This window comes from Lemur catta, chromosome 4 (genome assembly GCF_020740605.2).
Source record: "Lemur catta isolate mLemCat1 chromosome 4, mLemCat1.pri, whole genome shotgun sequence".
Lineage (NCBI taxonomy): Eukaryota > Metazoa > Chordata > Mammalia > Primates > Lemuridae > Lemur > Lemur catta.
In genome coordinates this window covers 38,426,701-38,454,612 of record NC_059131.1, presented here as the reverse complement: position 1 = coordinate 38,454,612, position 27,912 = coordinate 38,426,701, and the positions used below count along the sequence as shown (strand labels likewise).

The 27,912-nt window shown below is 37.3% G+C and overlaps 1 protein-coding gene across 14 annotated transcripts in view; it reads left to right on the top strand.

Moving 5' to 3' along the window:
• The window catches only part of NRXN1 (neurexin 1), a 1,034,155-nt gene that overhangs the window by 486,641 nt on the left and 519,602 nt on the right, over positions 1 to 27,912 (top strand). For all 14 annotated transcript variants that reach the window (XM_045549583.1, XM_045549582.1, XM_045549580.1 and 11 more), the window contains 4 exons: positions 2,682 to 3,063; positions 4,278 to 4,468; positions 21,695 to 21,868; positions 27,336 to 27,455. In XM_045549583.1, the coding sequence (XP_045405539.1) occupies positions 2,682 to 3,063; positions 4,278 to 4,468; positions 21,695 to 21,868; positions 27,336 to 27,455 (867 nt within the window). The remainder of the gene's footprint in view (positions 1 to 2,681; positions 3,064 to 4,277; positions 4,469 to 21,694; positions 21,869 to 27,335; positions 27,456 to 27,912) is intronic.

The following is a 27,912-nucleotide window of genomic DNA, read 5'->3' as shown; positions in this document are numbered from 1 at the left end:
AAATTCTGAGGGAAAAATAATTTTTTAAAAGGCAGCAGTCAGTTAATGTTTTCTTAGTGAGTGGATATTGGCTTTTAGGTGCTAATTCTCCCCCATGAGCAAGCATATATGCCATTACTGTCTGTGTGATTTATATAATGCACTTAATGATATAAATAGACTTATTAAAGAAAGAATATGCTCTTGAATATAGAACATATGTTCTTTCTTGTGACAGGGCCATGATTGCTTCAACACTGTTTTACTACCTTTTTATTATTTATGTTCTGCATACATATTCTATTCCTTTGAGAAAGAAAAACTGGTATTAAGTGTTATTTTTGTCACTGAACATCTTAGTCCTACTAAACAAAATGGTCTTCCCTATTTCAGACCTGCCAAGAAGTTGACAGTATAGGATAATATTTAATTTAAAGTATTAGAAATATTTGTCTGGATTTCTTTTTTACTATTTGTTCATCAATAGAGCCTTTAGGAAGAAATGGGTTCACTGAGTTAAGACTTAGATTTTAATATAGCAAAAATGATAAAAATAAACACAAGGGACTATCAAAGCCCAAGTGATTTTTAAGCTTTTCATATTCTTCATTCTATATAGCATCCTAATTCAATGTTGCTGATGTCTCTAGAGCTTTATAGTTGGAAATTATTAAAGGTTAATTTTATTTGCTATCAAAGAGATGGATCCCCACAGAACAGTATTGAGGTCAGGGAACAAGAAGAACTGAAGAAGGAGAGGGAAATAATGTCATATGAGAAACCAGAATTGCTAAGGATATAATAATATTTTAGCCTCGAATAGACAATCAGGAGGCATGGTGGTGGGGGTAGGGAGAAAAGAGACAATTATTTACAATGATTTCTTTGTTGGTGAAAGAAAAGTTTTCAGAGAGGGAATCAGAACAAATCGCTGCAAAGAGAACATGCCAAGGCGGACTGGAATCCTGTTACCAGGACCACGGACTAGTAAAGAGTGTTTGAAAATTAAGTACAGTACAGATAAGGAGAGAGTTTTGTACACCAGTGAGTTTATAATCACTAAAGTCAATTAACTAAGTACATAAACAGTTTTTCTTTTACACCAAAAAGCATGACTTCTAAGTTTTACTTGCAGGCATTTCCTTAAAATTCTGTCTAATAGTTTATACTGTTAACTAAAGAAATAGAAATCTGTCAAACTGGTTGATGGGGACCCATGTAGGTGGGTGTTCAATCTTTATTACACCTGGGAAGAAGATTTAGTGCATTGCCTCGGGGGCTGATTCTGAGATTAGCTCTCATTAATATTTTCATTAAGATTATGGATGATAAGATAGGGTGAACTTGATAAATTTTCCAATTATGGCAATTGGGTAGGGAAGCTAGTACCTGAAAGAACTAAATTGCAATTTAAATGACCATTTTGAGTTAGAAGACAGTGAATGGCAGTTTAATTAGACAAAAGCAAAATGGTGAGAGTGAAAAACTGACACTGATAAGAGTTACTTATATTTATATTGTGCTTTACCATTTAGAAAACAAGTTTACATCTTTATTTATTTTACTTTCAACCTTGCAAGCAGGTACAATTATTCTGGATGTAAAGATGGGGCTAGGTTGGCTTTTAATGAGTTATACATTGAAATATGGTGGGATGGAGAGGAATGAGGGTGGAGTTGAATAGTCAATTGTTCAATAAATCTGTAGCTAAACTTCACACTAGGACTTTTAAAGAAGATTATGCCTTGTGGCAATGTGGACTAATTTTACTGGTATTATCAAAATTGGGCATGCCTTGAATTAGTGTATTGTGCTCAATTTAGTTATCCAAAGCATAGTGCAAGGAAAATGGCATAGGTCCACAGATCAAGAGAATTTCTAATGAGTTTGGGAGACTAATGCGAACAAAGACTATAGACATTATTCAGCACAGAAAAGGGAAAGTGAAAAACACATATTTAACTTCAAACTCATTATCATGGTTCATTATTGGAAGAATAGGTGGCAACACAACACTCCTCTATTTCTATTGGGTACAAGAAAATACACAGTCACAATTTTTTCATGGAAGAACATTTATATATATTATAAATTATATATGTTACATATAATTTATATAGAAAATTATAAGTAATTTATAATATATAATCCTATATATAAATTAAATATAATTTTATATAGTTAATTATAAAATTATATATATTATATATTATATATGATTCCATATATAATACATACATTTATATATAAATTATATATATAAAATCTCACCTAATCATGAAGCTGGGATATATCACTTTACTGGGATGATTTAGAATACTCACTGCCCCTAACCATCCATCCGTCTTTCCCTCCCTCCCTCTCTCCCTTTCTCCTTCCCTCTTGCCCTTTTCTGACTCTATTCCCAACTAACTTCATTTTTTCTTTTATTAAAAAAAATCCTGTAACTTTTTGTTAATGAGGATGATTTTTGTTAAGACTAAAATTTGGACAAGGATTAAAACCTGACCTAAGAATGTTTTATTATGTAAGCCAGCCTTATTTTACCCTTTAACATCACCTAGGTGTTCTTACCACACACGACTAATTATCAAGAAGATGTTCAGCTCCTTGTATATTAAAATGTAATATTGCTATGGAAGTCTAAAGCTGAAAGTGCCTTTCAGATACAGAAAATAATAATATATTATCTTTTCTCTTAGGTCAAATGGCGGGTGATCATACGAGGCTGGAGTTCCATAACATAGAGACTGGCATCATCACAGAACGACGGTATCTGTCTTCTGTCCCCTCCAACTTTATTGGACACCTGCAGAGCCTGACATTTAACGGAATGGCATACATTGACCTGTGTAAAAATGGCGACATAGATTACTGTGAGCTTAATGCCAGATTTGGCTTCAGGAACATCATAGCAGACCCTGTCACCTTCAAGACCAAATCGAGCTATGTTGCCTTAGCTACACTGCAAGCCTACACTTCTATGCATCTTTTTTTCCAGTTCAAGACAACATCCCTAGATGGACTAATTCTATATAACAGTGGAGATGGAAATGATTTTATTGTTGTTGAATTAGTTAAAGGGTGAGTACATGTTAGTTCGGTGGTAAATAAATAAAACTGTGGGACAATGGACCTCAATTTCCAAAAATATACACTAAATAGAATGTATTGGCTTATAAGGTGGTAGGCAGAGATATGGGGGGTGGTGAACAAATCAAGCATTTGTTTACATCACTTCTTGGATATCTTAAATTAATATAGATTCAGTACAGTCCTCTGCACCTACATTTCTACATATGAGATACAAATGACATCGAGTTCTAATTTACAGGAGGCATTTCATGAATCTTATACTTCCAAATGTGCATTTCATGACTATGCACAATGCAGTTCCACAAAAGAATTTCTAGAAGTTTGTAGGCTAGTCTGTGCTAAATTAAATAGCTAATTCGAGTACTTGTATTACTTAAATTTCACAAAATCCCATTCAACCCAAGCTCAATTTTGTGTTATATTTCCTTCATGAATTTAGAAAGAAAGATTTGTGTGAAATTTCCTTGAAACTGTGAGGAAAATTTGATGCATCTTAATTTATCTGAGCATTTATCAGCAGATGTTGCATATTTACAATGGGCCAGATAACGTGCCAGGCACTGATATGAGTATATATCCTTCCCACCCCTGTGCACATCTCAGATTTCCCCTGAGCCACACACACCAACATACACTCCTAGGGGGTACAGGTTAACGCAAATATAACAGAGAAGCGCTATGAAAGGCTTTCTGAGATGATCATGTGCCAAGCGTTAGGAGGGTCATCAGGGAAATTAGAAAAACCTCTAGGGTAGGAAGTAGATTTTTAGGTGGGGTCTTGAAGGATGAGTGCACATCTATATACAAACAGAGTTTTGCGTTCAACGGGATAAACAGGTGCACGAAGAATGAGAAGAATAACCATTTCAGTGTGCCTAGCAAAGGATGGAGGGAATGGTGGAAATAGGAAAAGCATAGTGAAAGATATTAATTACCTGCCAAAGTCATAAAGAAAAATGTAGACCGTGATGTTAAAAATTATGTTCACTATTTCCTATAGTGGAGGCAATGAGTAATCCTTGCTGAAATAGAGCAGTGTTTCTTAATTTTTATTAGCTGAGCTCTATGTAACTCATTCGCATGACTTCTAGTCAGGATAGAACTGCCTCGGGGAAAAAAAACCACCATTTTTGATATTTAGTTTGATTTCATCAAAAATTCATAAAGTGATGGCACTTTCCCCTCTTTCATTCTTTTCCCAGGTACTTACATTATGTGTTTGATTTGGGAAATGGTGCTAACCTCATCAAAGGGAGCTCAAATAAACCTCTCAATGACAATCAGTGGCACAACGTGATGATATCAAGGGACACCAGCAATCTCCACACTGTAAAGATTGACACGAAAATCACAACACAAATCACGGCCGGAGCCAGGAACTTAGACCTCAAGAGTAAGTACATGCTGCTGTCAGAGTAACCAGCCTTGCTCCACAGGCTCTGCCTTCACCTGGGCAATCCTCTGCTTAGGGCTGTGTTTGCACTTTCCACAAAGACTGACCAGAATTTGATTTTCAGAATGTAATTAATAATACAACACACAAGCCTCTGTTCCCCCTTTAATGTGGTAGGAACCTATGTATTTTTAATAGCAGCTCAAAAAATGCAACATCTAAGAAAGCATGCATGATTAAAATTTAAAGAGTCAGAAACCTGTATTATTAGTCTTGATATTATAAAGAAAAGTAGGTATTTGCAAATTTCTTTGTTCCCAACAGTTTTCAATCAACTTGGAGTCAAGGTAACAAGATACACATGGAGATTCTCCTAGAACTTATTAGTTTTCTTTCTTTGGTGAGGTTTCCTAGATCCTTACAGATCCTCTGATCATCAGGGGTCTGAGCCTGGCTTCTACCCCATGTTTCCAACGGTGAATTCTATCTCCCATCCCACCTCCCCAATACCCACCCACTCATGAGAATGCTTCTTTCACCAGCTGCTAAGAAAGTCTCCCCTTTCTTATTGATACTTGATTTCTCAAGTGCACAAGACAAAATGCTTGGAAAACATGTTAATAATGGGGGAATAACAGAAGTTTCTATTTGAATGGGCCTTTGAATCCCATCTCATGTAACACTGCAGCATTGAAGAAGTTACTATTGACGTGTCATTCTCAATGTAGGAAATCTGAAGTTTGAATGAGTTGCCCAGAGAAAAAAACTGCTAGAGAGAAAGGTAAACCCAGTTCTGCCAAACACCCTTTCCATCTCTGCCTCTGCCCTATCTCCATGCATTGCAAAGCCCTGCACATATCATTGCAGACATAATTTTGCATGAAAAGAGCAGCTGGTTTTATTGGTGGGATCTTTCCCTTTGATTCAAAAGGTAAATACATTTGGGAGTTAGGGCACTGGAAAGAGAAAATTCAACAGAACACTTTTTAGAGAAAAATGCTCTTTCTAAGTATGGTGAAAGGAGAAATAACAGCGTTTTATTTCTGTAATTGCAGAATATATTTACAATCCTGGGACTTTATTTGGCCAACACATAAAATGTGTGGTAATGGCCATCTCCTTTCTTTCACAGTGGGCTTCATGTTAACTTCAAAGAGATTTTGTTTGTGCCCACAAATCTAATAGCTTAGCTCAGAAAATAAAATGAAATTCAAAGGCAGTGCTTTTAACAGGCTAAACTTCTCTCTCTTTCTTCTCTCCGACTGAAATGCATGGAGTGCTTTTTGTCTCTATTTTGTGGGTGACCCTGTTTTGCAAGGCAGACTCAGATGGTGATTGTTAAGGGAAAGGGAGGAATTGTAAACTTCAGTGTGCTGGCCAAGCCACGAAAGCTAGAGCAAAACAGTGCCTGTTTGTGTAAGTGAGACCTCAGTAAGCATAAGCGAACTCTACTACAAACTGTGGACTTAAGGTTGGTGACTAAAATGGCTAGAAAGCAGCAGTTCACAATGGGTTCAAGTATGTGGCATGCACAGCCCTACACATCGAGGGTCCAAAGAAGCAATGCCAGGCAGTGTGTTGTGTCTCTGGATATTTAGGACAATGTCTCCTGGGAAGTAAATATTTGCTTATTGTTCATTAAAAAATAGAAGTGAGGATGATCGGAGATTGTGGTCTAGGATTCTTTCTGATGGGGATATTTACAAATCTAAGTTGCTCTCAGACCTGATTTTTATTAAAACATTGAATATTTCATAACTTGGAATATAAGATAGGCTTTGCCCATGCCCACCCCTGAAAAAAAAAGGCCACTAAAACTATGAGTTGAATATAGCATATTGTATAATACTGAGATATGGAGTATTAAACTCTGAGTATACTTGTGTTTAAGAAAAACACACAATTTAAATTGGATGTGAATTTCCCATGTGAACAGAGATATTCTGTACTAATGATTATCACCTATAATCTTGTGAAGTTCCTAGATGTTTGTAGATTTATCAGATGATGCCAAAAGTAAGTTCCCAAAATTAGGCCAAGGCTGTGGGCTTTTACATTGGGTGTGTGATCCAATAGCAACAATAACCCCAAGACACCTGTTATCATGAGTGCCATGAACTGGAGGGACTTAGGAAGAGAGCATGCTCCCAGGGCCTGACCGCTCCTGTCTCCATCATCATCACTTTTGGTTGTGTGGCTGTAGGTGTTTACTGAGCTCTGACTCTGGAAAGAAGACAACAGGGTTCCTATAATGAAAAGTCTGCTGTCCCAAAGAGATCACTGCCACTGGGGGACAGGGCAGAGAAGTACAGGATGCTGTGCAGTCACATGAGGGGCAGGGAAACTAACCGGAACTCCAGGCAGACTTTTTGAGGAAGTAATGTTTAAGGGATATCTGAAGGATGAGTAAGAACAACTGGGCCTTGTTTTTCTTTCCCACCTACATGCCTACTGAAATGGGGGGTGGGTAGTTTTCTATATAGGAGAACTTCTCTATGAACTCTTCACTCAGACTTGAGCAGCCGTGTTTTCTTTACATGCTAGTCTTGCATGAGATTGAGATTGAGATGGTCTAAATGCAGGATAAATGAAAGTTGACCTGTTTCAGTCAATGAATTGAACCCATAAAGAGTTAAAAAAAAAATTATCGGATTTACTTGACACTCTGTTCAAAGTCATTGTGACCATATTTGGTTCTTCTCAAAGTGAGGCCAACCAGCTTAGGTACATCAGGATCAGATGATGGTGTTCGTGAAATGCATGTTTCTAGATCCAACCTCGGACCAACTGAAGCAGTAATCATTTGAGAGGGATGTGCAGAGAACAACAAGTGTCTGTAATTTTAAAGAGCATTCACTGATCTAGATGCCATGTGTTACAGAGTCCTGAAATAATGCAAGATCCATGGTGAGGCCAAATTTAACTCACTTTGAAATTTTCGTACACACCAGTTTTTCTTTTATTTTAGAATTTGACTTTTTTTCTTTGGTTTTACCAGTCCTGGGCTGAAGTCACATTATTGGCCGATTCAGGATTATTGGGAGTGCTTTCTTTCTAACGTTACTTTACTTTAAAAAGACAGTAGAGGGCAGCATGAGGCTGCAAACGTGCTGTATGGGACTCAGGAGTGGGGGAAATCTTAACCTGCTTTATTTGCAAAGCGAAGCAGAATCTCTTTGTTTCCAGACATTTAAAATTCCACAGTTAATCTTTATAGTAATGCATGCTTTTGTCTGTGGCTCATTTTATAGCGAGAACATGAATGTAGAACCTTGAAAACTAGGGGCCATGTATTTCATTCCTCACTTTGACTCCAGTAGAGAAGGTCTGAAATGGGCAGGAGTCTAATGATCTCTCTGTGAGAAGACGAATTCCATGCAGGTGACCTTGTACAAATTATCTTTCCTGACATAGCCCAGATTCTCAGGGGGTTGTGTGTCTCTCCCTGCTGATACAGTTTTGCTTTCATCTTTATTTCCCAGCTGTTTTTGTTTTATTCCCTCTGGCTGTTATGTACACGCAGCGACATGCCATGAAAGGAGCATCATAAATTTGCTCTCTGGAATGATTTCCCAGCAAACTCAGTTCTATATTCATTTTGAATCTTCTGAGTCCTGCCTCCTTTAGGGAGATAAAGGGTTGGTGTAATTCTTCCTCATGTTTCTCCTTTTGTTCCTATATTTGGCAAATCTGTATGTTAGTCTGTGTATATATTTGGAAGGGAATTAATATTTATTGAGTCTCTACTAAATGCTAAATAGAGTTAAATGAGGTTATTTAATCCTTGCAATTATCCAGGGGTTTGAATTGAGGTCAGTCTTGCTCATTCATTAATCCAGTTCAAGAACAAAAAGAGGGAGGAGGAATAACTCTGGGCCCCAATCTTCCATGAGTACTCTTGCTTAAGGCATCACCTAAACTTATTCTTCAAGAAATTGAGGGTAAATAATTTACTGGGTAGGGAGAAACAGTAAAGATTCCTGGGCTCATAGGATAGAGTGCCCTCAGGTGGCCACTTAGCAAAACTATTAAAAAGTCAGTACGGTAACTTATTTATGGGCCACATCTAGGTCAATCCAGGCAGTATTTTGTCCTTTTCTCTCCTCCATTCTGTCACTCAGACCCCAAATTCCTTGTCTTCCAGGGCTTTGAGCTCTGGCACTGGCTTTGGCTCTTATCCCTTCTCCTCTTACCGTGATTACTACCAACAGCTATCTCCTCCTTAACCTTCCTCATATTCCTTCTTATTAATAAATCTCACCCTGAAGGCAACCGCCTGCTATTGTTTATCTTGCTACCAAGTCGCTAAAATGTCCCCTAATCAGATACAACTCAACTAGGGCTTTCTTTTCAAATATATTAGATCTCTAAGCAAATATTGGAAGATAAATAGTACTCTTGCTCTTTTCTTCTTGATCTCAGATCGTTCTCTATTATTCAGCTACCTACCCTCTCTAACCCTGAATCTAACACACATCCCTCCATTTGCTACCCTTTCATGTTGCTACTTGACAAATCTTTACTGTAGCAATTCAGTGAAGCAGATTCCCTTCAAAGTCCTAATCATGTTTAAACACGCCCAAGCTTTGTGTATTCAGCCCATATGACATCTGATAGCTCGCTTGTCTTGCCTGGATTATTTGTTCAAACAGAAAACATTCAGAGAAGAGTCCAACTTGGAGCTTAGCCTTAGAGCAGGATACAGCATGGAACATCGAGGGAAAGTCCTGTTGTCCTGAGGTTAGCTTTTAAGGCTATATTTATTAGGTCGTTTTTTTTTTAAGTTTATAAGTGAAAGAGATTCATTCACATTGCTTCAGTTTGTAGGAGATTATTTTAAGCATCCATTAGGAAGTAAGAAAGACAAGAACCCCTTTCAGCTGCTGAACAATGAAGCCATACAGAGGATAAGAATTTTGATAAAATAGTCATACTGGAATTTCAAGAGTGACCTCTTATGGTCAGTAAATATCCCTTGAGTGTACATATTCACTGCTCCTTAATCCCTTGCCCCACCATTCTAACAGCCTGACAGCCTCTGTCTGCTCTGTCTGCTGGCACTGCTAGGAGATATCTCTCCCTGCTTCCTAGCTTCTCCTCCTCTTGGCTGCTTCTGCCTTGTGGCTTCTACCTGTTACTTTTGTTCCCGTGTTTTTCCACTTCTGTCTTCTCTCCTCTTCGTCTCACTTCCCAATTCCCCAAAACACAGGGTTTAAAACAGAGAGTGGACCTGTCACCAGCTGATCTAAGAACATAAAATCTCATGGGCTTTTGCCCTGCTGCTGGCCAGGCTTACCTCTGCTAGGCCAACTAGCAATAAACACAGGTAGATTTTCATGGCCGAAAATGTGAACTTGAAAGAGAAGAGAAGGAGGCTGTGGGCTGGAAGGGTTTTCTCATTATGAAGGGCCCCGAATGTCGTGCCAGAAGGTACAGAAGGGAGAATTAAAGGGTTTTTAGGCAGGAGAGTGGAGTGCACAGTGCTCTTTAAAATTATTCCTTTGGCTTTAATGTGATAGATGGGTGGAGGCTCAGGGAAAAGAGGCCACTTTGGAGACAGTTGCCATAGTGCAGAACAAAGACAATAAGGCTCTCAGTATGTAAAAGTAAGACTTGACATTTTTGTTACTCCTTTTCTCACACGAGAATTACAGAGCAGTTACTTGAAAGACAATTAGAGACATGAAACCACTGTTTATCTTGGGCCATCTCCCTTGAATTCCCAGGCTTTGGAGAAATCAGTCTCAATTTATTTTCTTCACTTTAATGCCTTTGTCAGTTTGTTTTAATCCCACTCTCACTCTCCACCCCAACATCATTCCCTTCCCATGCACAGTTACCTGGGACCTGCTGTCAAACATTTAGTTTGGAAGTTCTTTCCTTTGCTTCTCTATGACCCTTGAACCAGCTTACAGGTTGCAGCAGAGTTTAAATTCTTTATTTCCTACTAACAGCCTTTTTTTGTACTTGTTTTGGAATTTCTCCTACATTAGGCATAGGTTTTCTATGTTTAATTTTTTTAGCTCCCTCCAACTCTATTAGTTGAAATTTTTCTTTCTACCATTAGGATCATAGGAACTCAGAACTAGAAGTTATCCTGGAGATTATCTGATCTGACCAATTCCTTTTACAGATAAGAGAAATGTGCTCAGGAGAGGTTGACTTACACAGCCATGCTGCTAGTTAGTGTTCCAGATCTAGTCTTCTGATTCCCACTTCAACAACAGACCAGGAAACACAAGTTTTATTGCTCATATCAACCTCAATTGACTGCAAGTGACAACCTGCAGCAACACACTGAAATCTCTGACCTTACGTGTATTATTGGTCTGATCAGTGACAAGCCTAAGTAGAGACCTGCAGTGAGTGGGACACCTGTGGGCTCTTTACTTCTGGTGCAGCTTTAAGAGCCACATCCTTTCCCCTTTGCTTAAAGGCCTGGTGCTGGTTTCTGCTCACCCAGGACACTAGCTGAGCTCTGACAGCCGTGGGCCTTGGCTTTTTTTCTTGGAACAGCTACAAGGAGATTGTGCACAGGGAGACATAGCTTTTCTCAGTCTTATAAACCTTTGAGCGTCAGCAGAATTTGGGCTACTAGAAAGCTGAATCCAGTGCCCAGATGCCTTTCAGGACAAGGTGACAGGTTACTATGTCTCAGTGGGGTGGTAATTAGATGACTTGAGCTCTTAAAGATTTGTGCTACAGAGAAGAAAGTATCTGCAGGTGCTCAGAGCCGAGTTCTTAAGGGCCAGGTGATTGCTCTCAAGACCTGAGCCTCATCCAGAGACGAGCCTTTGGTGCTGGTTCCTCTCCAGAGGATGCTGGGAGTGGTGCTGAGTTCTCTTCATAGTGTTTGAGCTTCTTGGTCAAGTACTCCCTGTGACAGCCACCTGGACACGCAGCTTGGCAATATCTCGCTCACTCAAGTAGGATTTAAACCTTCAGCGTCTTCATGGCTCACAGACCTCTCTGTTTTACAGGTGGGTTCTGTGAGTATTTAATTCTCACGATACTACACAAGGTTAGCCAGTATACGCTTTGATGCTCAAGGGTTTGTAAGAAGCGGGCGACTCCTAAGGCTTGCCTGTCTATGACAGGTGTTGGCAATATTTAGACCAACTTCCATAACTACGCTGACACAGGAAAGTCCATCTGGGATTCTCGGGTTTCTTAGAGGTAACTCAGTATGATGTTAGTTATTATCATTCCTAGCCTGGCTGTAGAAGGTTCCCTTCTCCCTCTCCCACCCTCAGTCCCCACTAACCCACCCCACTACCCCCAACCCACACACTCTCACCCATACATCTCTCACCACTGCTTTCCCCTTGGACTTCTGGAACTATAAAAAGACTTCAAACAAATAAGGTCCTGTACTAATGTTCTATTTCTGTGACAGAACAGACTATTGCCATTTATAAATTTAACATGCATGGTCCCATCTATTTTTGAGAAACTTGATTGTCTATGACATAATTATTAGTATTTGTACTTTTGGGGGGACATACATTTGGATCATACACAAAAATAGGGTGGTATGTGAAACTCAGTGTCTTCAGCAACCTCTTGGCTTGGATCTATTTAAAACTTTCTTAGCAGGTCAGGCACCAGTCCTCCTTAGCCCAACTGCAAAGAACACAAAGAATGTTCTCCAGGAGAACTTCTGAGAGCTATTGTGCTAGGCTTGGAGCTAGAATCTGTTAGCACAAACTCATTGCACAGTAAAAGCTAATTTAAAGGATATTTTCAGACACCTTTCCTTCCAATTTCTGACCCCTTTTATTATCATTATTATGATTATTACATCATTTATATAGCTGAGAGGTTCAAAGGCCTTAGAACCAGTATTTTACCTTTTCCTTTGTAAATTTGGCATCTGGATACCTGTCTTGTATTCAACTGTCTGATATTTATTGTGTTGGCATTTCAGTCAGAACTTCAATTTTGACATTCTGTTTCACACATATGGTCTCTTACTCCTTACAACAAACAATTAGATGGATGAGTTATCAGTGCCCCGATTTTACAGATGAGAAAATGGGGACTCAGAAAAGTTAAGTGAGTTGTTTCTTCTCACATAGCCCCAAGTGGTAGAAATAAAATTTGAGCGTAGGTCTGTAGCAGTATTTAAATACTACTATCTGTATTTGCCAACATATTTGAAGGAATTCCTTTTGAAGATCTAGAGTGAAAGGTAGTACTTATTTTAATATTGGAGGGAGAAATGCCATATAATAAAATAAAACATCTCTCATGCCGCATAAAACTTAGTTATTCAAACTTCTGCTTTACTACCACATTGAAATTTCACCTCTGGTAATTGCAAAAGAACTGAATGTTTCTACCGGCACTTGCCTTCCTAGCCCTATGCCTTACATAGATTGTGTATGTTGGTTCTATCTCCTTAGCCCCTGAAGTCCTCCTCAAGCACTATGGCCAACGATTTTAATTGCTGTATGTCTTGAATATGTATTGACTCTGTGAAGCTCATGATATTTTAGAAGCTCTTTGGCAATGTCTGTAAAGTTTTTCATGTGTGCTTTATGCCACTTTGTCCTTTCAAGCTACTGAGAAAACCACTGGTGGCAATAATCTCCTTTATCCTGTTTATGTCTAAGTTGAGATCAGGTGCTATTTGTTAACCTGCATTAAACAAGCCGTTATTATAGGGAAGAATTCTTCTTTTGTACTTACCCTTTATACCACTGGTTCCTTCCCCCCCAAAATAAATGTTCATTTGTTTTGAAATAAGAAAAAAGAATTCTTTGAAATAAAAATTATTTGGGGAAAGAAAGAAAGCCAACTTGTTATATAGAACTATGCAAAATTTCAGGAAAAATAACAGGTTTGGACAGGTCATGTTGCTGGTTCCCTACCTATAAGCCTCTCTTAATTTCCAGAACAGTCATTTCTAAACTACTCTGTCTGTTCTATTTTTGTTATTGAGAAGGGCTTTAGCAAAAATAGTAGAGAGTGTGGTGGGAAAAGAGCTAGCCTGGGAGTAGGAGGCTTCTGTGCCAGTGCTATTTTTCTTGTATTGGTTATATTACCTTGGGCAGGTAACTTACCTTTTCAGAAGGGTAGTTTGCCCACCTGTCAAGTAGGGCTAATAATAACCTCCCTGACTATTGTGAAGAGTTGTTATGAGGATCAAATGGGATAAGAAATGTCAAAACACTTTTCACATCAAGGTGCTATGCATGTATGAGGTGTAACAATGTATGTTAGAACCTCTGCCAATCCATATGCAATCCCAGAGGGTATAACACAGTGAGTGGAAGATGAAACACATAAATAATGGTGACAGAATTGTCTGCTGTAAAGGATGCCACAGGTGTTTAAACTGGCTGTCACTGGGATGGGGACAAAAGGAAAAACTTGAAAATATTTGTACCCAGTTTTTACCTAAAGGTAAATTTAAAGATTCAAAGCCATGAGATGAAGTTATCTTGGCATGAATTTATATGACTGAACTCGCACCCCATCTGCCACAGTGTCACTGGCGTAGAGTGGCTTTAAAAGAAGATGGATTACCACATGCACCCCATCGCAATTTCACTTTATTATTTTCCATTTAGAATGCCCAGCAGGTTTTCCTCACAGTCTGTTGGCCAAATACACAAACTGAATCTGTCTTCATGTTAGAAGTTTTAGAATCATACCTTTAAAAAATATTCTTTCTTTGGGCAATTTTATTTCAAAATTTCAGCTTGAAACACAATGTTAGAATGTAGAAAGCATTGTCTGTTCTGTCCATGGCAAAATGACCATTTTAACTCTGAAAAGCTCACTGTAGGAAAACATTAAGATCTGAAATCAAACTTTATTGGACTCTCCACCCCCACCTGTCATACGTAGCTGTTAGGTAGTATTAGGTTGGTCCATAGATGCATGCAGGTGTCTGATTTATCTCTTTGTGGGAAGCAGTTGAAAAGTAGCTGTCATATCTAAAACTCAGATTTTGCAATCATGAGAATTCTACCCACTCATCAGAATTTTGATACCTAATGTTTATGATTGTGGAAACAAACTGACTTTGTCTTCATGAAATTACTCAGTAACATGCAGATGAGTCTTTTATCATCCCAGGAATCAGTTAGCTTATTTGGACTCCTGCTAACATTTATTACCATTACTTTTCTCAACTAGCCATGTCCCTCCAAATTTTCCTGTACTTCTTATTAATGGTATTAGCCACTTGTCTCATAGAGTGTACAGTGTGTACAGTGTGGATTGAGTGAAAATGGTCAGAGTTTCACAAGATCGGGGCTTGCAATCAGACCCTGCCACTTTATAGCACCGTAGCCTGAACCATAGTTTCTTCATTTGTTAACATGTGTCCTTGATAGTCTTTACTCCCCTTGTAGCTCACCAGGCAAAAACCAAATAGAGCAGTACATGTGCAAGTGCTTGATAAACTTGAGGATACTACACTAATGTCAGTTATTATTATAATGATAAAGTCAGAGCTGTCTTTTCTAGTTTTGACCATGGGAATGCCGAACACTGATTACCAAAGTTCAAAGCAGTAGGGGGACCCTCTCTCCCTCAGACTGGACTCTGTACATTTAAATTCATTTTGTCGTGGTGATTTTTATGAAATTCAAAGACATTTCAGCTGTAACAATAGATAAACAATAGTTGGATGTGGGAGCCTACTATAGGATCAGGAACACCTGTGGCTGGCAAGGAGCCAAGAAATAGGAGCGTGAAGCCAGAAGGATTGCAATCTTAGGAGTCCTGGAGTGGCGGCCCAAGGCCGCATGGAGAGAAACATCTGCACACAAAAAGGAAGTGCAGATGGGGATTAAAAAACTCACTAGGGCAGAGCATCAGGGGTCCACACAGTTAGCTTGGCTGTGTCTATAGCCATAGCCACAGACAGTCAGTAAATGCATGCTGCCCTTTGTGATAGTAACAGAATACATGAGTCTGGAGAGAGAGTGTGAAGTATCCATAGTGTGAAGTGTGCCTGTGGAGGCTGCAGGAGTCGGGTCGTATTTGTACAGGGAGCAGCACAAAGAATGACAGAATGCAAAGACATAGAGTGAAATACAAAGCTAGAATAAGCTCCAATTTAATTTTTTACAAAGATTTTACCACTTACTATAACTGCAGAAGTAAACTAATACGTGAGTTCTCATCACCACACATTGATACCCAAAACTCTTTCTTCACCTCTGTCTTCTCTCTCTACCTCTCCTACAAGCAAATTCACTGCATGTCTGTTAAAACTGGTCATGCATTACCCTATCAAATTACTTTACCAGAATGAAAATAAAATGTCTTGTACTGAATTCTCTTAATGAGCTGATGGCTTCACCTCTGTGTCCAAGGAAAGGGACCAGAAGATGAAAAATTCTTCAGAATTAACTTCATTCATTATTTCTCAGGTAAAAGGAACCAGAAACAAATATGAGTGCTGTATGCATAAAACCTTCATTCTGTCTTTATTGTTCAAATAATTGTGTATTAAATGTGAACTACTAATTCATCCATTCATTCAATGAGTTAAATAATTATTGAGTGCCTGCTAAGTGATAATATAAAAGTGCTTATGGTCATTTCTTCAAAGAATTTATAAACTCATGGGGAGATAAGGCATTCACACACAAAGACCTGGGAAAGGTAATTGTCAGAAAAGGGGCTCGCAATTTTATGTCTTCATCTTTCTTCCCCCCCCAAAGGCCATTTATAGGACTTTTCTGGAGCCTCCTTCAGTTTCCCTAGAGTTTTAGCTATCCAAGACTACAAAGCAATTGTCTCTTTTATGTATGCTGTTTTTAATTAAAATGAAAGTGAGATGTTTAAGAGGCACAAAAAATTGCATATGAATAAATAGGAAAGCTGAGTCAAAGAACTAATTATACCTTGACACTTGCATTCTGCTACTGTAAGGCAGAGCTTGAAGTCTTTGCTCTAATTGCCTTATGCTCCCTATTTTAAGAGAAGAAAAAACCTCCTCCACTACTTCATTTATCTGCTTTTGGTTGATGGCTCCCAAGCCAGGTCTCAAAGCCCCAACCTCTGTCCCCTAAGCCCCAGGTTCACATCATCAGATTCCTATAGGCCACTCCTACTCAAATTCCACATATTCAATGTTAAATGGAATTTCATCTCTCCCTCAAATTATTACTGCTTCAAATTCCCTAGTCTCCTAGTCTGCCTGGCTTCCATCTTTGGACTCCTCATTGTCTTTTTTTTTTTTTTTTTTTCTCCCCAGCCATCAGTCATAAGTTATATGGTGCTATTCAAGCCTTTCCTTTGACTTTACCTATATAACATTATTTACATTATTTAGTAAATAACTGAAAAGTCTTCTCTTCCAGTCAAGTCTAGTCTTTTATTCTCCTTCTTAAATGCCATATTCATTTTGTCTCCATGGTATATCTGGGCTGTTCCCCATGCCTGGTGCCTACATTTATGTCTTTATAAATTAATGTATCCTATATTTTCTTTTGGTCACAACTCTTCCATGATGCTTTACTTTACAATCAAAATCCACAAAAACCTTAGATTTCTCTGATTTTCTAGGCACATTTATCCTGAACCTGACAATCTGGCCCTTGGGCTTCATAGAGATTTGTCTCTTAATCTCTTTGTATTAAGTTAGGAGATAGTAATCAAGCAACATTCCCATTTATGTCACTAGGCTTAATGCTCACGGGTTTCAAACTAACTCAAAGGAGCCCCTTGAGCTGCTAATAGTATAATGCAAGGCACACTTCGAGCACACAAATGATTGTAAACTAAATCAAATCAAATAAATGTCATGAAAGACTTGTATATTTGACATCTTTTTGTTGCTGCCCAACCGGATTGTGTTGCTGGCTGCACAGAGAAGAGCCAACACACTGAAACAGTCAGAGTTGCAGTAGAGAAAGGGTTTAATTCCGCACGGTGCTAAGCGGGGAGATGGGAGGAATTCTTCAAATCTGCCTCCCTGAGAATTTGGAAGACAGGGTTTTTAAAGATAGTTTGGTGGGCAAAGGATTAGGCAATTGGGTTTGTTAATTGGCTAGGTTTAGGGCAAAATTAGAGGTGTGTAGAAATCATTGTCTTGTGTTAAGTGAGTTCCTGGGTTGGAGTCACAATTCCAGGTGAGTCATTTTCTTGGTATGAGCTACTGGCCTGGGTGGGTCAATCAATCCACTGGAAGGTAGACCTGGAAGATATCTCAAAAACTACCCTTAAGTTTTGAAAAGGTGATGTTGTCTATGGAGAAGGTTAAGAATCTTTATGACCACAAGCTATGTGACTTCAGAGTAGCAATTATAAAGAAGCAAACAGGGGAACAGAGGCTGATGATTATCAATATTTTTAGCTAGGCCTGTGCCTTCACAGAGTTTTAGGCCTGCACCACGTTTCCCACCTTACACCCCCCTTTATTGATTTGGAAAGGGCAGTTTCATTGTCACTGCAGTTGTACTAGAAACAGGTGACAGACTCGACTTCTCATTCTTCCGTATTTCTCAGTGCAGTCAACATAGAATGAGGTACACCGTAGATGTGTAGTCCTTACCAGACACACCAACACAGCCAAACTGGCATGAATCCTGTGCTGAGTACATGCTTTGTGAATGCTTCATGTACCTGCTTTATAATCCTCATTAGGTAGGCATCGTTATCCCCATTTCACAGATGAAGGATCTGACTCGTATGTAATTTAACATGCCTCTATTGAGACAGCCAGTAAGTGGCAGAGCAGGGTTTGTAGTCAGATGTAATTAAAACACCTGTGTACTATGTCTTAGTCATTACTACCCAACTGCCAGGGAATGGATACGTGTGATATTGCTTCAGATCAGATGTGCAGACGACACTGGTGAGAGGAACATAGTGCTTACGGATACATGATGCTAGAGATAGGGTGTTATTGAGATTTCCTCAGGAAGCCCATCTCCCAAATATTTGAGGTTATCTGGCTTTATACATGTTCTCTGCATCATTTGCTGGAAATGCCCCAACTCCAATATTGCCTCATCAATTACATATATGACCTACTCAAAGCATATGAATATGCTTGAAGAAGCGGTAACAGGAAAACTTCAAGTCTGCAGGAAACTTGGCTCCTACTGGGTGTCCGTCCTGGTTCCTGTTCACACACAGGGCCATTAATAAGTGTATCTTCCTTCATATGCAGGATTTCGCCTACAAGGGCCCATTAGTACTAATAGGTCATTTTCTTTCCATCACTCCAAACATGAAAAAAGAGAAGCTCTATCTTTGATGAAGTGGTAATGGTACACAGGGCTTAAACCACTTAAGGGTTTCCTTTGTTCTTTTCATATGGAAACCCACCAAGGGACTTTAGACTACTATTTGCTATATGAAGAATTTACAAAAACAGTACTAAGTGGTGCTGCTAAGTGCAGCTTCAGTAATGAAAATGAGCATAAGTCCCCTACTTATAAAGCCAAACTCATCTACTTAGATATGTTTGAGGCTTGTATCCTCCACTGCTTGAATTAATATTTTCTGCTCTTTAGTAACACAGGAGAAAGATTGCTACTTCTCTTCAATAAGTTTTAAAATGTTGGCTGTCAAATAAGTTTGCTAATAGGAAAACATAGGCATTGCAGTAGAAAGTGGAGAGAGAAAGTAAGTACATTTTAGTCTTAGCTCTCTCCTCATATGTTGCCTTACCATTCTTCTTTCTTTCTTGGTTCTTTTCTATTGTGACCTCAATCCATCAGGTGGCTGACAATATTTATTAAGTGCCCATTGTGCTTATAGCCCAGTACTAGGCACTATGGGAGAATCTAAGACAAATAAAGACATTGTTTTTCTCCTCCAGGAGGTTATAATCAGACAGAGGAGGATTGATTATTAAATATATAGCATTACATACATAATTATTGGTACTAAGTTCTACATCTGAAAGGTCTGAAGCAGTGCCAAGAATTCTTCATTCAATTCCCCACTGTTCTCTACTACTACATTCATTATGCCTGGAGGAGAGCTGAAATTTTCTCAGAAATTTAGTTCAACAAATAGATGTAGGGAGCATTTCCCTGCATTGCTATTTGACTTGTAAAAGTATAAATCTCAACCCACAACCTCTGATATACAAGAAAGGTACCTTTTCTCTTTTTGTATAACTCACCTTGGTTTTTATTTTGGGCTTTGATTCTTTGAGTTAATGAACATGCATTCTCAGGGAATTTTAGTTCCCTTCTTTTTCTGGAGTTATTATTGGGTGGGGTAGTTCCATTGTACCAGTTTTTTTGGGAGTTAGAGGGAGGTAGCATGGAAGCTAGTTTCAAATATTTTATAGTCACAACTCAGGTGCCCACTGGAATGGCTACCTGGCATCTTTATTCTTGTGTACGTGATTTTCTGTGATTTCTGTGACACTCTGGAAATTGCTTTCTTGCTCCCATTCCACAGTGAAGTATGCAAACTTCTGTGAGGCTAAGCCCTGAGCATGTCTAAATCTACCATGCAACCATTTTTTGTCTAGGATCGCATTGCTGCCTCTTGATTCTCCCAAGGAAATGTACACATTTACCATTGCTTCCATAAATCTAACTGAGGTTTTGACACCCACCAGGACTCGGCCCTTAAATTGGAAATGTATGCCCTCTATTTAGCATTTGCCAATGACTATGTTTTATTTTATTTAAGAGGTAGGGGAAGCAAACACATTCAGTACTTTCAGAACAAATTATATAAGATCAATGGCATTCTAGTACAATACTTAGAGCTTTATAGTTAGTAGCTCAGGGGACCTAAGTTCTCAGTTTTAAGGCTAAATGATTTTGAACCAGCCACATTATTTCTCTGTTTCAGTTTACTCACCAATACAATTCAAAAGTATCAGATCTGTGGTTTGATTTTACTCTACTTATAAGCTGATAGATTAGCTTATTACTATTTTACAAATGCCTGCAGAAGACATGGGATTTCTGGGTCAGAGATCAAGGACTTTGTTACTCATGGCTCAATAAATAGCACATGTATCAGATCGCCTTGCTCCCAAGTTTCATGAAGACAACATAGAGGGGCCCAGAAGAGCATTAGAATGCAGGGGTTTTGTGTTACACTGGGAAAAATGTGCTGAGTGACATGTAGTTGGATAGAAATGCTTAATATGAGAAAGAAAATTCAAATAACAATGAAAAGTTGGAGAAGTAACTAAGAAGAGTACAATAACAAAACTAGTATATTGGAGCAATGTATTATGGAATTTTGAGGTTATCCTCCTTATGTTCGGCATTAAGTGTTTACTAGAGTCAATTTATTACACTTAGTGAACGACATCCAGGCACAGTGAATAGTCTGCGACAGGAAAAGAAACAGAGTGAGACATGGATTGCAATCTGTTTTTTAAAGTTGTAGCCCATAAAATTGGGGAATCCTAAACCTAGAGACATGAAGATGACAAAGCTGAGCAAAGTGTTCCATTAGAACTTGCAATAAAGTTGGAAAAATAAATTGGTAACTTGTTAGCAGATCCCAGAACAGCATAAAGAATTGAAAGTGGTATAAGATGTAACTTTACCTTAAAAAAAAAAAAAAACTGAAGGAGGATGTGATATTAAGTTATACAAAGACTATTATGGGAGTGAGTGAGTGAATAAAGTAGGTGCAAGAAAGGATAATGGGCTTAAGCATAGTGTAGAAGGTGACTTTGGACACTAGAGAGAAATTGTTGAACATCTGATTACTGGAAGACCCTGATTTCTCTAAGAAAAACTTAAATTTAATATGAATGCCTATTGACTGAGTATCTACTATATATTTTCACTCTCATACATGCTTCCTATATTTCGTCTCATTTATCCTGATAGCAAACCTATGGGATGGGTTTTATTGTTCCCATTTTAGAAGGGAGAATACTAATAATCAGAGAAACTAAAACAAACAAACAAACAAACAAAAAAAAAAACCATACTCAAGACCATAGAGTTGGTAAGTAATCAGGCCTAGACTCTAGTGCAGGGAAATGCATCTCCATGGCCCGTGTTCTTTCTTACTGAGCCACAGTGTATTGAACTCCCCTAGCTCTCTGTGGAAATAGCTTCTAGAAATTTCTTCTAGTGCTAGTGTATTATTCAAGCATTTGTATTGTTGTGTATTCCATACTTTAAGGAAAATAGCTAGTCATAAGTTTATTTGGTTACTATTTAATGAAAAAATAAACCTCACTATTTTTTCTCCATCCTACTGTATATTTAAAGTCAGTAACACGTTACTTTTCTGACAAAGACTTTGATCTTCCCACAGGTGACTTATATATAGGAGGAGTGGCTAAAGAAACATACAAATCCTTGCCAAAGCTTGTTCATGCCAAGGAAGGTTTCCAAGGCTGCCTGGCATCGGTTGACTTAAATGGACGGCTTCCGGACCTCATCTCAGATGCTCTTTTCTGCAATGGACAGATCGAGAGAGGATGTGAAGGTACTAGGTCTTTGTCATCACACTCTAAATAATTTTAATTCTGCCTGTAAATGAGAACAAAGCTCACTAGTCAGCAAAATTCTGATAACTTGTTGAACTTTCACTTAGAGCTTAGAAATCCTTGCTCATGTTTTAAATATTTCATCCCATAAATCTTAAATTTTCTGGACTGTTTGCCAGCCTGCACTAATGCCCAATATAAAATGGGAGCTATATCTATGAATCTTATTATTTTCTGTTTCTTTGCTTTCTCTAGTTCACCTAATTAGTTTGTAAATAAGTTCTGCAATGCTTGCTTTATAACATTAAATAGATACCCATTTAGACTAGAAAAATGTATCTACTTCAGCAAGTATTAATCAACTTGAGCCCAATTTTTAAAATCTACATTCAATAGGATATAATAAGAGAATAAAATTCACATACTCCCTTCTCCTATCACTGTTTGATTTGTGTATCCCTGGCATAAAGAGTATATCCTGTACATTATCAGTTCGTTTTAGCAAAAATAGGTTTCTTGTATTACCCGAGGCTAATTATTCCATACATCAAAAATTCACTAAAATATCTTCCGTTCTTTTGTACTATCAGACCAAGATCTGTAGGAGTACTTTTTGATTGCTACTTTCATTTTAAATAATTTTCACTTCAACACCTCAGATTATTCGAGCCAATTCTCCTTCCATAAATGTAATTTAATCATATTATCATGAATTTTGTAGCTCTGGATGTGTTGCTGCTTCTCCTTTAATATTGAACACAGTTTGGGCCATTTTGAAAATTTTAGATTCATAAGAAAATGTGGGATAGGAGAAGAGGAAGAAAGAAATGTGAATCCCTATCCCCCAGGAGATTATGAATCATTTCTTCTCAGCCAAAATAATGTCCTTATATTTAGCAATTACCTAAATACATGGAAATTTTTTATTTGAAAATGATTCCTTTTTTCTCTCTGCAACTTTTTTCCATGAAAAGTTAGGTGAAATTCAAACTGCATTTTAATAATGCCAGGGGATAAGGTTATTAATGGCAGACTTTATTGAATTAATTTTTAATGTTATCACCATATTTTCTTTATTTCAAATTTTGGCATAACACTTTTGTAAAACCAAGGGACACTGTGCTTTCCCTTTTACCAATGTAGTAAAGGAAATAAAATTGTTAAGTGATTAAATTCCCTCTAGTAGATAGATACAAGAATATGGGACATAACTTTGGTTCTTCAAGGTGATCTAATCCTTGAGAATATGTGTATTTATTATTTTTTAAAAGAAAAAGGTACTATAAACTCTTCTGGAAAATATTTTTCAAAAATAGACCTTTCTACAAGTTGTCTGGTAAGTGACTTCTCACCTACAGGAAATGGTGGGGTCCTTTTTCACTCCCTTTTTCTTTACTCTTAGAATATTCCTTTCTGCCCTGCCACGTCTTTTTGCCCTGCCCTGATTCTTTCATTCCAATATCAAGGCTAACAACTTTTAATTTATGATTATTTCTATCATGTATGGTTCCTAAGAACAGTCTTAGATGTACCTGTCATAGGTATAATTGATGAGATTCACACATTTTTAGGATTAGTGATTAAATTGTAGATACCCTGTAAATTACCTTTCTAAAGATTATTGTCTAATGGAGTTTGAGTCCCAATCACATTGGAATAATTTATCATCCTTGTTCATAGAAATATGTAGTATAAGTTTGACATAACCAAATAATATCTTGTCAAGATTTTTGTCATTCCTACTGCCATAAGACCCACAAATATCTAAGTCTCTGCATGCAAAACTTTTAATCCTCCTTCAATAATCACTTGTTGTCTTTTATTTCTAACTTGTTTCACTAGGTAATAGTTGATTTTATTTAGAAAAAATACATCTCAGCTAAGGGAGGGATTTTACCAAAGTCTCTTTAGAGTAATGTTTCTTAAATGTTAGTCTGCATCAGAGTCACCTGGAGGATTGTTAAAACCCAAATTATTGAATATAACCCCCAGGGTTTCTGATTCAGTAAGTCTGGGGTCTGGCCCTGTAATTTACATTTCTGGCAAGTCCCCAAGTGATGCTGATGCTGTTGGTGTGGGGACCACACTTTGACAATTACTGCTTTGGCTGGCATTTTCTGCTTATGTAAAAGAAGATAGAGACTGGTAATCAACCAATAAGCAGGCTCACTAAAGTCAAGATAACTTCTCTACATAAAGCCAGTGAAATTTTCACAGATACTCTTTTTGTAGAACTGTAAGATCCAGCTCTACACTGCTTTGTAAGGTACAGAAATATATTTCTGTTTAATGATGACAGCTATTATTGATTAAGCACTGGTGGTAATAAGTTTATGTAAGTTATCTCCTTTAAGCCTCAAAATTCTATAAATTAGGTATTACTGCCTTTTTTTTTGTAGATAAGTAAATTGAGCCTCAGAGATATAAAGTGACATTGCTAAGGTCACACATATAATAAGTAAAATGATATAAGCTTGGAACCTAAGTTTGCCTTATTTGAAGGCCCAGATATCTGCCCACTTTCCTCTATTATTTCTTTGGTTTCCAGAAATTGCAGTTTTACCTTCATTTTCTTTTTCTTCTCAGACATATCCTTGTTTTTAATCATTTAATACAAATGTCCTTGTGGCTTGTTCCCAATTTTATTCAGTGATAAAATAATAGGAACATTTATATAACTAAAGGGAAAAATAAATTCAGGGCTCTGTCTTGTACAAATGCCTGTCAATGTTTAAATATTGTTCTAGAAGGTGAGTACTTTGAAAAATGTGTCTTGTCAGACAGAGGCATGCATTCTCTTGTAATACCTGAATGTAAAAAGACTGTTGTGATAATGAAAATAATAATAAAAATAAAGCATGTCTTTATGCTCACATAGAGGTTTGGCAGGTACTCTGAGTTACCGCTCTATAATATGGGCAGATTATTTTTGAAGATTGCAGTTTTGTTATTTTTGAGTTTAACAATGTTCAGCAATTGAATTTATGATAATTTTGGAAGAAACAAAAACAAAAATCCGGGTCTTCTTCAGTTCTTGCTCCTGATCTTTCCTTGTGCTGTGTAGGTCAGGGAGCAAATAGCCATTTGATAAAACAGCATGTGATCCAAACTGGGCTTGCACCACTCTCTGCTTCTTTGCTTATTCCAGGAAGGCATGTGCAAAGGAATATTGCTTTGAGAGGTTTTATTTTTTTTTAATATGCTGATTATTTTCAGCATCTAACGCCATGGTTAAAGATCAGTAGGCCACTTATCTCTCACAGGTTGCAAAAATGATAAGTAATGAGCAATTTAGTGGTTCTTAGTTCTTTGAAACAAGAGTTGAAAAATATCACTACCACTACTACTTATAAAAACTTGTATCATTGTTTTTATTATTGTTATACTGCTTGTTATTAGTAGTGTAATAAAATTAGTATTTATAATATTATGTTTTCTGAATTTGGGAGTATTCACATAGATTAGGCTAAATTCAATAACTTTCAATGAAGAATATGGTAATAGACATGTGATGTAAGGTACATGTTTAAAATCCATTTTATAAAAATATACAATTTATACAAATTATAGATAATTCTGATTTATTCACAAAAGCAGGTACCTCAACGGTTCTCACTTTGAAACTAATAGCATCTAATTAGGCTAGTGTCTATATTTTCATAAAAACCTATAAAATTATGTTTACTAGAAAAACCTTTAATTTATACTCTAAAGCTATTTAGGTGGACTGCATTCCATTTTTTCCCTTCTCTAAGATAGCTGAGGTTATACTGTAATAATTATTCACAAGGTAGTTCATAAAAGTTGAAGACAATTATGAAGGTGTAGAACATACAGACATAACTCTGAAATTCCCAAGTAGTATGTACCCAACCTGATAAGAGCAAGGATGAACACTCTACATTGAAATTTTATAAAGGGATTTTCTTTATGGGAGATTATATTGCAGTTTGCTTCTTCTATCCTTACTACTTCTTCCCTCTGCTTCAAATGATATACAGTACACATTTTGATAGTTTGGTGTCTCGCTAAAGTCAAGCTGTTGGCAGTGAATAGCTGGCATTACAGTTTTAAGCCTTAATTGCAACAGCAAGATAAAAGATCTAGAGGGAAAAACATAGGAAAGGATAATTGGTCTGCTAATGACCATAGTCTACACTGTATTTGCACATGACAAATGGTGCTTCATGTTCCAAATAAGCAACACAGTCATTGTGGTAATGCATTCATAGAGAGGAAAAACACAAGAGCACTTTTAATTTTCCTTCATTACATGTCATCGGCTCAATTAACCATTATGTATATACATACGTGCAGTAAAATTCTAATAAATTACCGCTTTCTCATTTTTGGCGTCTCTTAAGATTTATGGCTGTTAGTATTAATTTGACTGCTCTACATAGCATTTTCTCCCCCTTTACAGCAGCATGCTTTTTGAATCTGAACGTTCTTCTGTGTTTGCCCCATTTCAGTATTGCTTACTAACATTTAATATATTTTGCTTTTTTTTTTATTTTGCTGACAAAGTTGCATTGATGAAAGCTGACTTGCAAGGTAGATAGCCCTATGTGTATAAAACAAGACTGAAACCCCATAATACACAGTGGAAACCCTAAAATAACATATTTTACATTTTTGCAGTACCTGTTACTGGGTTCAGACTTCATTTTTTCCTTTCTTGAACATTGTGCAAGAAACCTCATTTAGTAGCATAGTTTGCATAAAGGCTTTCAGTCTTGCATATGTCTGTATAGTGATTGCCTTTAGTGCTTTGATCATGCTTTTTTTTAATTCTTTGTTTTTCAGTGTTCTAGTTATGATTCTTTAGAAATAGACTAGCATTCTTTTTACTTGTATGTTAAATGCAGCATGCCATTTATACAGTTTTTCATTTTATGTTTAATTGCATGAAATTGTTAAAGCATGTGAATTGATACTTGCCAACATACCTATCCAAAACACCCAGCAATCATGACTTTATCCATAAGTGTGTACAGGCAACCTTCTGAAACCTCTAGGGCATTTTTGCATAACTTTCTTCAGTTATTTTACCAAACTTTATCTCAATATCATGAAGTTATAATCTCCATTTCTCATGGTGTCTCTATTCATTGGTCAGAAGTTGAGGAGATCCATCCATTTTCTAAAATCCAAATGGTTAAAGAATTATTGATGATAGAATGAGATTACCTGCTACCATGATCATACAGAAGCTATGCGCTTGCTTTCACTATTTGTTGGTTTAGTTTATTAATTTAATGTATTTTGTTCTATACTTGAAACTTCAGAAAACTTTCATGTTACAGCTTCTTAGTTCCTAATTCAGGTGTGTGAACTAGAACTTTTAAAACTAGTTTGGACGTGTAATTTGAGGTGTTGGCAACTACTATATGTGCTCTAGCTCATGTTTAAAGTACTTTTGCTTTTTTTTTAAAGAACCCAAGTTTCTTTTGGATTGCTTTACAGGGCCCAGCACAACCTGTCAAGAGGACTCATGTTCCAATCAAGGCGTGTGCTTGCAGCAGTGGGATGGCTTCAGCTGTGACTGCAGTATGACTTCCTTCAGTGGGCCGCTCTGCAATGACCGTAAGTACATGTCTGAGTATAAACTACTAGTGGTTGCTTCCAGTCACTGTTTAAAATCTAAGGTGTAAAACTAAGAGTCCTTTATATTATCTCTGAGTAAGTTGAACTGTGATAACCAAGAGAAGCAGTTGTTTCCTCAAAGAGAACATTTCTGAAATACTAAATTATTAATCAAGGATGCTATTAGCTAAATGCTGTGATGATGGTGATTGTTTGGTTTTCTACTGTTCGTTGTATTTTTTTTTTTTTTTTTTTACTAATGATCACCTTGTTCACAATTCATTCCCTGTATATGACAATACTCTCCTAGGTTTTGAAAGAATCTTTATATTATTTTATATTAAGTAATATTTAATTTCATAAGATTGTATCTTGAGGGCTGTAATTTTAGTGAATAGTTACAGGTCTCATTTTTCTGTCTACACCTCTTCAAGTCCATGACTGCCTTTCACTTTAA